The sequence below is a fragment of the Calidris pugnax genome, unplaced genomic scaffold, assembly GCF_001431845.1.
Source record: "Calidris pugnax isolate Ruff unplaced genomic scaffold, ASM143184v1 scaffold24, whole genome shotgun sequence".
In the NCBI taxonomy this organism is placed as follows: domain Eukaryota; kingdom Metazoa; phylum Chordata; class Aves; order Charadriiformes; family Scolopacidae; genus Calidris; species Calidris pugnax.
Genome location: NW_015090922.1, coordinates 5736887 through 5752828, shown reverse-complemented (window position 1 = coordinate 5752828; position 15942 = coordinate 5736887). Strand labels below are relative to the sequence as shown.

The 15942-nt window shown below is 35.7% G+C and overlaps 1 protein-coding gene across 1 annotated transcript in view; it reads right to left on the bottom strand.

Annotated features, from left to right (window-relative positions):
- Nucleotides 1-15942, bottom strand: part of USH2A (Usher syndrome 2A (autosomal recessive, mild)) — a 393292-nt gene that overhangs the window by 54240 nt on the left and 323110 nt on the right. Inside the window, exons 57-60 of the mRNA XM_014950535.1 lie at nucleotides 15086-15243; nucleotides 7807-7965; nucleotides 7012-7174; nucleotides 593-947 (exon numbers count right to left, since the gene is read on the bottom strand). Coding sequence (XP_014806021.1) covers nucleotides 593-947; nucleotides 7012-7174; nucleotides 7807-7965; nucleotides 15086-15243 — 835 coding nt within the window. The remainder of the gene's footprint in view (nucleotides 1-592; nucleotides 948-7011; nucleotides 7175-7806; nucleotides 7966-15085; nucleotides 15244-15942) is intronic.

Here is a 15942-nt window from a genome sequence, read left to right as displayed (position 1 = left end):
TAATAGAAGTGTAATATACAGAGACATTCATGTTTGGAAAGCCCCTTGAAGGGAAAGACATGTTAGCAGTGCAAAGTAACATTCTAATATAAGTATATGTAATGAAAATAAACATAGATCTGCTGTTATTACTGATTAAGAGAGGAACATGCAAATGTGTTGCATATATGAATTATGTAATTAGTAATGGATTTATTCACTTTGTGATTCCAACTGAATTACAAAACTAGAATATATACAAGGAGGACTGATTTTGTTGTTCTTTGTTCAGATCCTGTGACACTATTTTGACAGCCAGACTGAAAGCTCAGGACAGTATTTTCAGAGCAAGGCTGGCAAAGTTCAATGCATAAGCTTAATTCCTCCAGATGTGACCCACCTATGCTTTCAAGTAAACTACTTGCCTCTACCAGGAATTAGATATTTATGTGTAATATTTCAGTCTGCATTGCGTCAAACACAAAATTTAAACCAACAGAACTACTGGCAATTGGAAACACCACTTTTCCAATCAGTGCTAGATTTCAAAATACCACAGAGATCAAAGCAGAATAAAAACAACTTAAAAATGGATTTGTGGTCCAGTTCTTACCGTTACGGTTAGTGCTGTAACAGCTGGGATGCTAAACGTTGGATCGCTGCGTTTTTCTTGATAGACTACTCGATACTGAGATATAACACCATTGGGAGAGACAGGCTGGGTCCAGTTCAACCGCACTGAGTATGCGCTTGTTGCTTGTGCCCAAGGGGCTCCCATGCCCCATGGGGCAGCCTCCAGAGTTTGGGTTGAAGCCCACAGGCTGTCGACTGACCCTACAGAATTTTGAGCTCTGGCACGGTATTCATAGAGAGTAAACGGCTGTAGAGCCTCGGATGCATCAATAAATTCCAAAGCTCCTTCAGTCCAGATGAACAAAAGCAGCTCTGCTTGACTGCCCACAGGACGTCTGAAATTAAATTAAAGGAAATGTGTTTAAAATTGAAAAATAACTTTAGCAATCCCATGGTAGTAGATCCTAAAGTTTTAAGTTCAACCTGTACCTCAGAAAAACACAGAACTTACTTCTACACATTACACACATACAAGGAATTGCCTACCTATCTTTGCACCTTAAAAACGTTTTCCTACGCCTGTGTTAGGTGCTGAGTAGTGAACAGGAGATTTTTGAGGCAATCATTTATTAGCCTTTATCTAGAAGAATACCATAAACCATGTCAAACAAGTGTGCTGTCACAGTCCACAGTAGCAGAGTAGCAATACAAAAGCATATTGTCCTTTTAGGACAGAACACATCAAATATGAGAAAGAATTTATAACATGAAATTTTAAATCTACATGTAGTTGTTAAATAATGACTTGAATTGCAATATGGGTGCAAGTTTTCAACTTCTCTGAAAATAAAACTATTTATGGAGGTGCTCACCTCAGGATCTCTCATTTATGGAAAACTTAGGACAAATTTACTTGAGAAAAATGTTACCTAGTAAACGAGGAATAAATATTCTATCATGCCCTCAAAAACCAAAAAGCCATGCACTTTTAAATTCTATTTTGCACACAATAAATATCCCATTTCTTCTTGTGAATGGAATAAGTAATCCCTTGTGCATGAACATAGCAGAATTTGCAGCTCCACCACAAAACCTCATTAAAATATCACAAATAGTGCTTTCTGTAATAAACTTCATATTTTTTTCAATGCTGTTTTTGTTTAAAAATGCAAACCTAAGATACATTAAGACAATTCACTGTATAGGGTTTTGGCACAATGGGTTTTTAATTTTGTACATATGCATATGTATCTGTATGTATACATACACACATACATATACATACATATATATATGTATATATAGCATTCCTACTACAGATCTGCCTGTGTTGGATTTAGCAATATTCTGAGTATCAGAGGAGATTACAGATGATCCTCAGCCCCTTTTCTAATGTGGCCCCTTCTAGTATACAATTTATAACAGCTGTAATCAGGCAAGCACTCATCTTCAAAACAGAGTTATCAAATCAATTCTTACACTTGGCATAAAAATGTTTGTGTGAAATTAAGTTGGTTACATTTAAACACTGTGATAAATCTCAATGACGGTTGTGCTGTACTCCTCATGAATTTAAGTATTTCCCCTACTCTTCACAAGAACCTTGGCCTTTGCAGAACATAAAAGCACTTTCACCCTCCATGCCAACAACAAAAAACAAATTACATTATCTGCCACTTCTACTGCAAGTAGGGTAAATTTGCAGAAATAAAATTGGTTTGTCTGACTACTGGGTGTCATCATCACTACACCCACAAAGAAGCTGAAGAACATTTCTTTGGCAAGAGAAAATCTGTATTTCACAGAATTCTGTCAGATTTTATTTTGTTAGATCAACCCAGGAGTTACTTTAACAATATAAAATGCAACTATTTCTTAAAATTGATAATCTTAGCTGCTCGTAAGAATATACACCCAGCTATTTACATGCAAATATGAAGAATATAACGAATGCATGTGTATACACATATATAGGGCATGCACAAATACATTAATTTCTTATATGAAGCTAAAGAATTTTTGCTAAACTCTGAGATAAGCAGGCTATATGGACAAAGAGTTTTGAGGTACAATGTCTCTAGTGTAATGAAAAAGGCAAATTATAAGATGTGTTGATTTTAAGATCATAAATTATAAGATGTTGAGAACTGGTTGGCAGAACTGAGTGAGGAATGGCAGGTAGATCAGGACGGAAGGAATTCCTAGAAATTCTCTCTCTTGCAATAAAATGTCTGGAAGATTTGGGGTACAACATTTCCCATTGACCTTAAAATTCCATCAGCTATTTTTATTACACTTCCCCATTCTATATTGTAATGGCAAATTAAGCCTTATGCAGAACTCTCCCTTAGAAGCTGTTCACTGACTTAATGCAAGGCACATAATTCTAAAAGGTGAATCACTACGTCTTTCTGCTGCACCTAAAAATATAGTATTTTCCCTGTGTACTCAAAAAAACACCTAAAAAAACCTCTGTAGATAAGTGAAAAAAGAGTATATTTTAGCGTAATAAAAGCACATTTAATATGTCTTGCCTGACCAAGCAGTATGACACTTCAATGAATACACAAATTTATGTTTTATAAATTTTTGAAACTCTGTGATAAACAGTTTTTTCACACTGAAAGATCAAATATGCCACCAACTGTAAGCTCATCCACAAGCAAAGCTGTACAATGTAGTCTGGTTAAGTATTTAGATCTTATTACTGCTGAATATTTAATGAATGAAACTTATGGTTAGGTAAATGGTTCCATCTGTAGTGCTAAAAACCAGAATATCTTCATGTATGAATAAACTTTGAACAGAAGTGGTTGAACAGTCTGTAATCATTTCAATCGTCTTAAGATTTAAGATTCAACTGCTCATTTAACTGGAAGTGTTTCTTATGTACAACGAACTGAAAGGAGAGTAACATTTCCAAGAGCTGGAAGCTGCCTCTTAATCTGCATAGTCTGATTTGCTGCTTACATTCATTTTAAAGATGCTCAGATACAGCTATTTTTATAAGGGCAGATTCTCCCTGCCCCACTGCCAATCTGAGCCAGATGACACAAAGAGGAGAATATAATCTTCCTTGTGACAGATAACTACAGAGCTGTATGCAGAAGGCTGCAGCAACGCTAACTGCACCACTCAGCTTTCTTATGTGGAACGCGACTCAGCGAGTGCCTGAGGTCTTTCAGGTCAACCCAGAAATATTCTTCATGTTTACCTTTCACCACGCAACAAAAGTATATGTTTTAGCAATGCCTGTTGTTTTCCTTACCAGAGTGGTAGTAAGCTATTTCTAGAAAGAAACACTGAGTACCAGAGTGGTAGTAAGCTATTTCTAGAAACACTGACAAGTCCTGGGGTAAAATGCAAATGATTGGGGAATCACACTGTCAAATGTGGGGGAATAACGTGACATCAACAATGCTCCCCCTCTACAGTTTCACATCCAATTAAACAAAGCAGTCTCACTTAGCATTTGGATTCAAAAAAATCTATCTATATTCATGGAGTTTGGTGGATTTTTTCACAAGTTTTGGTACCAAAAAAGTGAACAAAAGGTATTTGAGAATATCGCATGTAATATGCTATTTTAGATTAGGTATAAATATAGGTATATTATAGGTATAAATATAGGTATAAATATAGGTCTTTATAGGTATAAATTATTATAGGTATTTATAAATTATAGGTATAAATAAATATATTTAGGTATATATAGGTAGGTATAGGTATAAATTATAGGTATAAATAAAACCCTTCACAAGTTCTTAGATTCAATGACATATTGCATGTAATATGCTATTTTAGATTAGGTATTATATCAATTACAGGTATAAATAAAACCCTTCATGAGTTCTTAGATTCAATGACATACCCATCCATGAAGATTCTCTATTGAACCATCTACTAATATATGTGCCTGGGAAGCTGTCTTTGGTGCTGCTCATGGTTAAGGGTATAAGGGCAAGCAATTAATTAATCATAAAGAGTCAGTCTAGAAGCCTCTACGCTGCAAGTTACCACAGTCAACAGCCACTGAGTCCTCTGTCTTAAGTTGCCGTTGATTTTTCACCATCAGGATTTGTCAGCTAATGAGAGATACATTACAATCTCACATATATATACTAAATAAAAAAAACTTACCAAACATGACATAGACACTTTGACAGAAATTCAGACACTCCCTTAACAAGATATGAACCAAAACGTTCATAATTTTACAGGTAATATTTCTTTAAGAGTCATCTCGTACATCCTACACAGTGTATGGTGGTGGTCAACAGAGAGCAGTTCTATTAGCTGATGTGACCTATATCCTATTAAAAAACAGCAAGAAATACATCCCCTATTTCCATAATATTATTTTTCTAGCCTAGCAATTTCTGTGGTTGTCACAGGGATGTTATGTAATGATGAATGGGAAGAGAAGTAGATTGGGTGATTGTCTCACGAACCAGATCTTTTCTCATTCACAATCTCTTCTAAGTTGTGGTCCTTGCTAGAAAAGTTTAGACGCCTCAGATCTGTATTTAAAACTGATGTATGAATCAAAAATAAAATGTCACAGTCTCTTTTATCATAAACTAACATTTTAATTTTCTGGTTTCTAATAAAATGGCTGCAAACTTGCAAGCGCTTTTATGATTCTAGAGGAAAACATGAGTCCTGCCATTGTAATGCAAAGACCTGCACACACACTAGCTCCCCAAGCATTCCAGGTTTTGAGTTAAATGAATTTATTTTGGTGGTGATGCAGTAAGGAAGAGTAGCATGATGAAGAAGAAATTACATGCCATAACCTCCCATAGAAATACTGCAGTCTTGCTGCTATAACAATGTAAGGCTATGGGTGGCTACAGAATGAAAAAGAACTATGTGCTTACATCCCATTTCTGATTTTTTTGCAGCTATCTGAGAAAGATTTGATATTGTTGTTGTCTAAGCACATTTAAACTTCAGCTGAAATAACTGCCAAGTGATTCATGCCTATGTAGGTGAATATAACGATTGTATCTGGAGCCCCAGTGCGCCATTTTCATTTCACTTTAAATAAAAAACAAAATGTATCTATGTCAGTCAGTGCCCTTCTGCTGTACTCAGAGGTATCAAACAGGCTACAATTATGATTGTGAAGTGATTGTGTCACATTGGAGGAAGGTTTATTGCTTTTGAGTCTGCTAGGCAGTAACACATTCTGTTTCATATTACTCTTTATATCATTGTTTGGCTGTGACTAGAATAATCAAATGCCATCAAATGCTGTCAAATTCAATTTACAGTATTTTTCACTGAAGCAGGCTTTCTGCATTATATTTCCTGTTTTCCCTTTCTATGGCTGCCATGGAATAGCAGCGGTAATCATCAGCTTTATTTACAAAACCAACAGAGTGAAGACATGTCTTGGGCTATAACATACGCTTTATTTCTCTTTATACAGGGGAGGGACTTGGGTTTTTTTGATCAGACAATTAAAAAAAAAAGCAAACAAAAGGATATTTCAAGACAGTAGGATTTTTTAGAGACTACTAATGTGTTTAAGGCAAAAGTGAATTTATATTAATTATCACTGCTGATTTCAAAAGGTAATTCGATTCCCTGTCTTCTCAGTCACAGCTCTAATATAATAAAATGTCCCAAACTCTTTGTGGGAGGCTGGGTTCAGCCTAGCATGTGTTTGCCACACATATTTAGAGTGGGAAAACCAGGAACATCAGAGTTTAAATTCCTCTGCAATGCATGGCTTGAGTTTTATATTCTCTGTCTTTCTGAAACTATTCAAGAAGGTCCCTTCAGTGAGCTTTTAAAAAAGGGTCAATTGGCACAGCAGATGTCGGTGCTCTGCTACTTTGACACTTCCCTAAACACATCTATCTATATAGAAAAGTCCTTACACAGAACTTATGAAGCTCCTCACAGGGAGTGAGGACATGTCAGTCAGACATCCAGACAGGGCAGCTGTATACAAACACCAAGGAACATAAATAGGTGCAGTGTAATCACACTCCAGATTACTTATTTACAAACAGGAACATAAGTTATCTTGGACGATTGGTCTGTATTAAGCACGTAGGTATCTTTTCTGCTTTTAAAAATCTCAGAAATGCTGAATTACTCCTGTTTCCATTCCAAAATTCTCAATTGTCTATCAGAAGGGATTGAAGACTGTACCTAGTGGTCTGGGTAAATATCTATCAGTGAGAATATCTATTTTACAATTTTTTGTCTTTTCCTTTGAATTTTTAAAAATATATTTTCACCTTTTTTGTGTCATTTTTAGATCAGACAGATGATTCTTGTCTCATCTCTTATTCTCAACATCCTTAGATAAGCATCTTATCTTAGCATTTGAATGTCAATATATATTTTACCATATACTTCTCCACTTATTTTCACCTCCTAGTATAACACAGAATAATTAACAGCTCAATAAGACTAAGAATCTGAGATGATAAAAGCATTTACCTGTAAATAAAGTAGTTAGTAATGATGCCATTTGGTTTCTTAGGTGGTGTCCATTTCACTTCAATAAGTGCAGATCCTATTGCTTTAACGATAGGTGGACTCAGTTCTCTGGGAGGTGCTTCAGCAGTTCTTGAAAATATTTGACCACCCACTCCACACCCACCTACAAAACCGAAAGTTTTCTTAGTGATGAGAGCTTCTTCCTCAACAAAATATACAGTAAGAGCAAATGAATGTCAAGTAAAGAAGCTCCTGATGAAATAGTGCCTCATTTCACCTGATTTTGTTATTAAATACTCATTTAAATTACCACAGCTTCACTGATGAAGTTCCTGACTTTCACCAGTGCATGTGAGGAGAGAATTGTTTCCAAAGTGTCATTTTAGAAAGACTTATTTCAATAGGATTTTGAAAATTTCCATTAAAGTCAAGGAATTTTGTGATATTTGGCCTCTTCTCTACTGTCTTTATGATTACCACTTCTTGGTGAACAGTTACAGTACTGATTTTGTTCTGTATGCACATTTTCAAAAATTGTTAAGCTATTTGTGAAGAGCTTTTAATAAAATGGCACATACCGCCTAAAACACATTTTTTAAATCTCCATTTAAAATATTCATGATATAACATGGAGAAATATTTAATGCTTCATTCAGTCCTAGGCTTTCTTTTTACTAGTTAAACATTTGACTCCCATGCAGGAATAAGGTTTTATCTATTTTGCTGAGTTGAATCTATGTGGAAAATCTCCATTCCCTTCCAGTCACAGAGGTGAGTCTTTTAAAATCATCTTACCATTCTGGCATGCTTGTATTCTTATCTCATACAGGGTGTAGGGATCTAGGCCATCCACAAAAGCAAAACGCGCGCGTCCGACTGGCTTCACCAGTAGAGTGGGACTGCTCGCATTTAGTAAGATACTGTATTCCAAAGGCACATTGACAGCGAATATCCCTGTTGTGAAACACAGAAGAACCAGTGATTATCTGAAATACTAACAACAGTGCAAGACAACTTCAAAGAGGCATTCATCATACGCAATTTTAAACATAAGCCCCCTCTGGAGGCTTTACCTACTGCTTCTTTTGGAAACTACAACCATTTAAATATAAACTGAAACAGATCCATCTGCAGATCTCAACTGGAAGACAGAGATTACTGTTCTTGGTTAAAAATCAAAATTCAATTCAGTCAATGCCTATGTTGCAATTGCTAGTTCTGGGAAGAGTGACCTTATGACTGGGAACCAGGAAGCTTTTATTTCTTTATTTTGGAGAGGCAACAGCTGCTAAGCACTCATGTTTGAATATAGAGTCATATGATCAAAAAAGTGAATTGCCACCATTCAGCAAATTATCCCTTTTTAGCTCAGCAGCAGTAGCTGAGTGTAGGTTCTTAGCCTGCTACACCAGTAAGGGACAATGCACTAGCCTGAATCAAGAAACGTATCATTTCAACTGATATAAAAACAAACTATCAGTTTTTAGTATCTGTTGAAAAAAAAAAGCCAATTTTTACTATTTTAATTCAACCTTTTTCCCCATTGATTCTTCTTCCCATGCTGTCAATTCCTAATTTTCTAGTTCTGTTAAGAAGCTGAAAAAATCAGTTCCTCCATGAGAACAAGCTAAGCCATATGCCGTCCCCTCAGAATGATCAGCAGAGGTTCCTGGATCTTCTCATTTCCTCCCACGTGACTTCTCAAGGGTTTTTATTTGGTTTGGTTTTGTAAATTGGAAATTGGCTGTAGGCTTTTTTTGTCTACTGTAGACTGTTCTATGCAGACAGCAGCAATTTCATAAAACCGAATAACCGAAGAGTGTCTCTTAAGTGTGTTTGCTTCATGGAAGGCACAGTCTTAAGAAAGATAAAAGTACAAAGTAGACAGTGTACTTTCTGAAACGAGTCAAGATGTATCTGATTAGTAAGTGTACATTTCTCTTTCAACACAACATGTACTTCAGATGTAACAGAGATATCTTTGTGATTGCACCAAGAACCAAGCAGTTTTGAGACTGGTCCAGATCCTAAGAATCTTTCCATCTGGAGCTTTGGAAAACAACTCAACTCTATTCTTTCTCCGAATTGTGGTTTTGGTCCTTTTCTGATAAAGTATCTACAGGACACTATTACCTTGAAGCTACTGAGAGTATTTTTTCCACTGTTGTACATGCTTTAGATGGACTTTTTTAGCCAAGAATGTATGTGAATATACACATTAACTTAAAAAAAAAAAGAAAAAAAAAAAAGAGAGAGATTCCAAGTTTCTTTGTGGTACTATAAACAACTGGTATACTTTGAAAGATCAGAAAAATCTTTGAAATACCAAGTTTTTACAATTCTCAGAAGAAAAAGAGGACACAAAAATCCCAAAGAAATAAGATGTTCCTGCCTCACTAGATGCTAGACAAAGGAAATGCCATTACTCTAAGAAGCTGAAGAAATAGCCCTGAAAGTGGAGGCATGACTTCAACCTTATTCAACAGCTTACAGGAAGAAAAAAGATGCTGATGTTAGTCGTTGGAAGAGGTGGAGACAGAAGGAAGCAGAAAGTGCAAAAGCCTCAATGTGAAATTTTCCTTTCTCAGTGTAAAAGTTTCAAGTAAAACACCAAGATCTAATCATTAAGAATGGAATAATAGAAATACAACTTTTATAGTCACGCTGGATGTTACAGAGTAAACCTCTGAGAGGTGATGTTGAAGTAGATGGCTCCTGCAACAAAGAAAATTATTTTTTGTCTGTGATATATGGAAGATGAAATGCTCTGGAAGAGTGCACTTAAGTGTGCATTGTTTAATTATACAAGTAATTAAAGATATATTACCTTCCCCCCCCCAATCCCTACAATCATAGTGTCTGTAAAGGACACAACACAAGACCTGAAAGTAAGAGCTTGAAATGGTAGACAGCATGTCAAATAGAAACCTTTTTTTAATCTCACAGTTAGGCTCCTCCTCTTGTCCAGTCCTGGCGAAAGACCAAATATTTCAGCCAAAAAAACCCACTATCTTACAAAAGTGAGGCATAATTCATTTTTGTGCATCTGACCAGTGCATTAATTCTAGGCAAAATTCACCTGAAACTTTTGAAACTGGAACTATTCAGAATGCTTGATTTCCTAAGGAAGATTAAATACAAACACAGACAGCTGAATCCATATCCATCAATATGTAGCAAAGGACACTTATTTCAAAATAATTAACCTGTCCATGTCCAACATTCAGTCTATATCTCAGGAGAAGTGCTAAAAAAACACCCCAAACAATCAAAACGCAAAATCTTAAAATTCTGTGAAGTGTTGCAATATGTTAGGAATGATACCAATAATAAATAGCTCAGGAGAAAAAATATTCTCAGGGAGTGAACATGAAATTGTAAATAAAACTAAGTAAGCATTCTGAAAAATTTCAATATCTAATGGAAATCCTTCTACAATTTGATGAAATTCATAGAATGCTAAGATCAAAGGAACACTTTACAATTGGAAAACTAAAAAAGATGTACTCATTCAACACAGAAACTTGTAAAAAACCCCTTTCTTCCAGACTAGCCGTTCAGCATCTGCAGCCAGTCTGAAACTACTGCCTTGTGTGCTCTGATGACTGAAGGAAATGAAATGGGCATATTTGTTAAAGTCAGCTGGGAAACCACACAACTTGGTTAGTTCCTGAGTTCATAAATTTATGTCAGAATAAAAGGAACCGTAAAAGCACAAGTGAACCAATTTACCCTAAGTGCAAATGGCAGTTTTGTTATTTGGTGTCAAAGTTACCATGAGCACAATGACAACCTGCCATAACACATTTTCATGTTCACTAAAGAACAAGGATTTAGTTGGTTAATATTCCCAGCAATACTCTTTTTCATAATTTACAACAACTAGATGCTGATAGGTTATTTAACATTTATGAAGTTAAGATGTAATCAGAAAAACCCTGATTATCTTTACAAATAAAAAAGTTAAATTATTCCACTTTTTTTCTCTGCGACTTCATTTCACAGCACGTGCACATTTTGCAATGGGACAAGTCAATCAAACTAGACCTTGTTTTTTTGTGGACATATTTGGCTAACATTTAATGGACAATTCTGCGCAAAACTCTGCAAATTAGGTTTGACAGCTCTGTGTACTTCAAAACTAGGGTAGTTCAAAAATAGAATTTGCAGCACAAGATGCTTAGAATTGGGAGAAAAAAAACACAGTCTGTTTTACAGACTGGTCACCAAAAAATCTGTTTGAAGTCAATCGCTGAGAAATTGTTTAATATGATGTGAAACTCAATTGCAATTAAAGTAAAATAGTTGAACTGCTTCACTTGTAGTAAAAAAAAATACTAAAATAAGAATGTCATACTTTTTGTTTAAAAACAAGTAAGAGTAGAGTTATATTTTAATATTTAACTTCACAAAATAAAACAATCTATTCCACTTCCTGAGATGAAGTATTTACACTAAGCTTTAAATATCCAGATACCTCATTCTGTTTGTATCAAGTACTCCCAACAAGACTCTGAAAAGAGTAAGAGCTGGATACGTGACTGCTTTCAAGAAGCAGAACTTTGGAGAGTGAGCTTGAAAAGCTTGTCCCGCAGTGACATGGAGCAAACAATAATTTACATGAGAAAACAAAAATGAGGAAATACAAAATTGTCTTAGCAAAAGTCAGACAATTTGTTAGGCCACCAACAAAGAAGAAAACAGGTTTGCTGAGGAAGATAAAAGATAAAACTAAAAGACAAGTAAATGTTGCTCAAATACCAAATTTGATCCTAAGAAGAATAAAGTAGGAATCCAGACATGTTACATAACTTTCATTCTAATTATTAGCAAACCCAGAGGCGGACTAAGTAGAGTGTTACAACATGATGAAAGAAGACATTTTAATCCAGATGATCATTAATATATGAAGCAAGTAACCTAGGTGCAGAGGACAGGATCCTCTTTTCAGTACGTTCAGCTTTCACCAGGTATCACCAATAACTGAAGATATCTAGAAGAATGAGGCCCCCAGTGAGGACTGTGGAGTTGTCAATGAGTTGAAATGCAAGATGGGTACCTGCCTACCTATCAATAACATTTATGGATATGCCTTGGGAAAATTATGTATGGGGGCTTTTTTCCCATTCAACTTTTGTGTTTCTATCCGTGGCACTAATAGTTGTTCCATAATAATTGTAACATATCCTTCTGTAGCGTATCAGTGAAATGTACCATACCTTTAAGGTCTGTGCACTGAGGCAATGCAACACAAGATAATGGGATACCTATTTCAGAAAATAAAGTCCTATTTTCCATAGTGAGTGAGGTGTATCAAATATTTTTTTCTGAATCCATCACTTTAACCACTACTCGGCCACCTTGCTGTTTAGCTAAGTCAGGAGTTTTGTAATGCTACTTATCTATAAAGTTGTAAGATTTAGATACATTACAGATGTTGAAACATTATAATTAAAGCCATCCAAAAGGAAGGTCTGTGTAATATGATGTTCATAATGAATCTTGAGGGTGATTATTTGATCCAAATCTATTACAGCAGATAAGAAGATAGAATACCAAAGCATCCCTGATATCCAGAGACAGGAAGACACTTATAACTGGCTACCCTCTCATCAAAAAAGCATTTCTTTTCATGGAGACTATACCAATTAAAATGAATGTCTCATCCAAGAGTGACTGCCAAACCCAGCAATCCTTATAACAAATGCTGCATTCTGGTTTTATAAGGGAAACCTGTATTATCTCCTAATGTGAAACCAGGATTCATATACAGAAAAAAAATAGAACAGGAAAAAAAAGCTTATTACTCCATGCAGAAGAGCATAAATAAGGATAAAAAGTTGTAGACTCTTTAGGCTAATCCTACCAAGCTGGGGATGTATGTGGCCCCAGATGTCTGCATGCACAGGACCTGTTAATGGGATGTACACCATTCCAGAAGATCTGAACCTTCAAAATAAACCTCCACCTGCATCCGCCCCAGTCTTCCTCTTGGGAAAAAAAACACCAGGAGCACAAAGGTCTCAGAATGAGCAAGAGGTGGGATTATGAAGGGTGAAGAATTAATTTCCTAGCTTCTGTCTTTACTTATGCTTCTGTACACTGGGTCTCTTTTAGTAGCATTAGTGGCATTTAGTATAATTTCTCTGTTGTTAGTACTCCCCATTCCTGTAAGACCCTGTAAGTGGCTCTGAGGCACTATAATAAACAGAATAGCAAGTTTTGCTTAAAAACTTCAGTAATTGGCCCCACAATGAGAAGGCAGAGAGGAAGGGACTGAGTCACCGAACAGCCACAAAAGTGAGAGAAGTGATCAAGGTGTGTCCCAGTACCTGGGAAGAAGGACATGTGCCTTTCCCTGGCTGAGGAGAATGATTCCTACAGCTCTGTGAATACATCAACCCTGCATCCTCTACAGAGCCACAATGTCCAGCCTCCTCCTCTCCCCTCTAATCCTGTGGTTTCAGGAATACAGGAACCTTTGTATGCACAATCCTAACTGCACCATAACCAAATGTACTACGCAGAGCCTGGTTCCCCTTGCAGGCTTGTAACCCACTGCAAGCAGCTGGGAAAGAAAAGGTCTAGAGAAACAAGGACAAGTTTTTCTGGGAAACACCCCGCTCTTCACAAGCCTACACTATTTTAGTGTATTTTTATGTTTTAAATTTATTTATGTTACTGAATATTTTGTACCTTAAATTTTATTTATCATCTATAATACAGCATGAGTCACTTTCCAATGAAACCTACTGTAGATTATATGCCATTCGAATATACCTGCCTTCTGCTGGGTTCTAAATCCTTTCAGGCGGTAGGGGGAAAAGTTTAATTTAAGATTTTAATCTTTTTCATATATTATAGCATTTCTATAATGGATTTTGTGCTTCTGAAAACTAAAAGATTGACAGCTCAGGGTATTATAGATTTATTAATCATTGCTTAAATGGGTAGGGTGAACTCGGCTAAGCACTGCCACAATACTTGCGATCCCAGCCTTGAAGGCAAAATATTTTTTCTAGGTGACTTTATTTTTAATGCCAATTGACTCTACTATGTCTGCTGTGCAAGGAAAGAACATCTTAAATAATTATGAAGAGGAGACATCAAAAAATTCCTTGTGTTCATTGATAAAACACATATTGTTGTTATTGTAATATGCAAACATCTGGAGTTTCTAAAAAAATTGACCTCATTTTAACTGAAAAAAACCCCAATATCTAGAAACTGGAAAACACCTTTCTGGAAATGAACTACACTAGACAGAATTGTTCATTTACAATGTTCTCATTGTCCCACAATAGCTACAGCATATAATTTTTATAAGATCTGTAAAGTACACCAATCACCTAAGCTATGATGTATATTAATGAAACAGAGAAAGGTGTCTCGTATAAAAAGACGCTATTATTCAATTATTCCTTCTTAGCCTACTTCTGTAGCAGGTCAAGACAACATGGTGGGGTTCAGAAGAGTAAAAAGAGAAGAAATATTTCTGGGCCTTTGCTGACCCTCCCTCCTGCAAGGTAACATGTCCACACAACACTACCGTGCTCTGGCAAACAAAATTTACTCAATCAGGTCAAAGCTTGTTCAGGATCTCTGTGTCACATTCTTATACCTTTTTTTAAAGGAGCTCAACATTGCACATCTGCAGGACAGCTGGACACCTTAATTGCCAGGATAGCTATCAAGACATCATTAACTGAAAAGGTTGCCAGGTTTCCCTGTCCATAACTATGGTTAGTCTGAACAGAAGGGAAAACCTATTCTCAGCATAAATTATTTTTCCTTAATACTTGCACTCAATAATAGTTTACAAGATCAAATTAACATACGGATTTTTGATCAACTAATCCTCACAATACCCATGTCAAGTATATAGGTCAATATTATTAAAATAATATGTGTCTAGGAAACAGCAGCTTTAGATAATGGTTATTTAAATCACACAAACACTAAAACCAAATACGAAGAATAAAAATATCAGAATGATTCAGCTGTCTGCCTGAATGTACTAATTTTTCCATCCTTTCATTTTGCTACAAAGTACTACATAGAAATAGATTTTTACCTGGCATGTCCCAAGCTAGAAATATAGAATATGCATCAATTACTGTGACGTTATATGGGACATGAATTTTCTCTGGTGTTCCTACTGGTGTTTGTATAACATATTTATCACTAGTGTTGCTGCCGCCCCAAGTGCTGGCTTCCAGCTGGTAAACATATCTGCGCAAACACAAAAAGATCAGTAGACACTATGGTTAGAAGCTTTAGGCATATCAGTAACAGAACATTTCCATTTTCACCAATTTAAAGTGAATAGACTATACAAAAAGTATTACAAATACTGCATTAGTGAAGACTTTCACCTTTAAGTTTCTTAATGTGTGAAAAGTAACTCTTTACTTATCATTATAATTTTAATACTAAAATTCACATTAGCTTACGTAAGAAACTCGGAAAGTGTCAAAATCAATTTCAGAATGGCCCCTATAAAAATATCAGCAGCTGCTACTTTTTAGCCAGTATGTTCAATATGCACAGAAACATTATAAACCATATGCAGTGCTGTCTGTCATGTAAAAACTTAAATTTTTCTAAGTATATTCCATGAGGGAAAAAAACAACCAATGAGCCACCAACAACCGCACAAGGAGGAGAGAAAAAAAAAAAAAGCCTCCCCCTCTTTGAATTAAAATGCCTTATTCTCAGAAAAGAGAAGTCCTTTTTCAAAAAAAAGATAAGTCCTTTGATTAAGGCTTTCCAATGTCTGGAAGCCTCCTAAAAGTGCTCTACCTATTTTTCAGTAATTAAATAATATTGTCAGAGATTTTTCTTTTGTTAAAAGAGTAATTATATTTTGTACATTTCACAAACATATGTGCATATATTTTGAACAATTTCCACATATTAACAGAGCTCTTT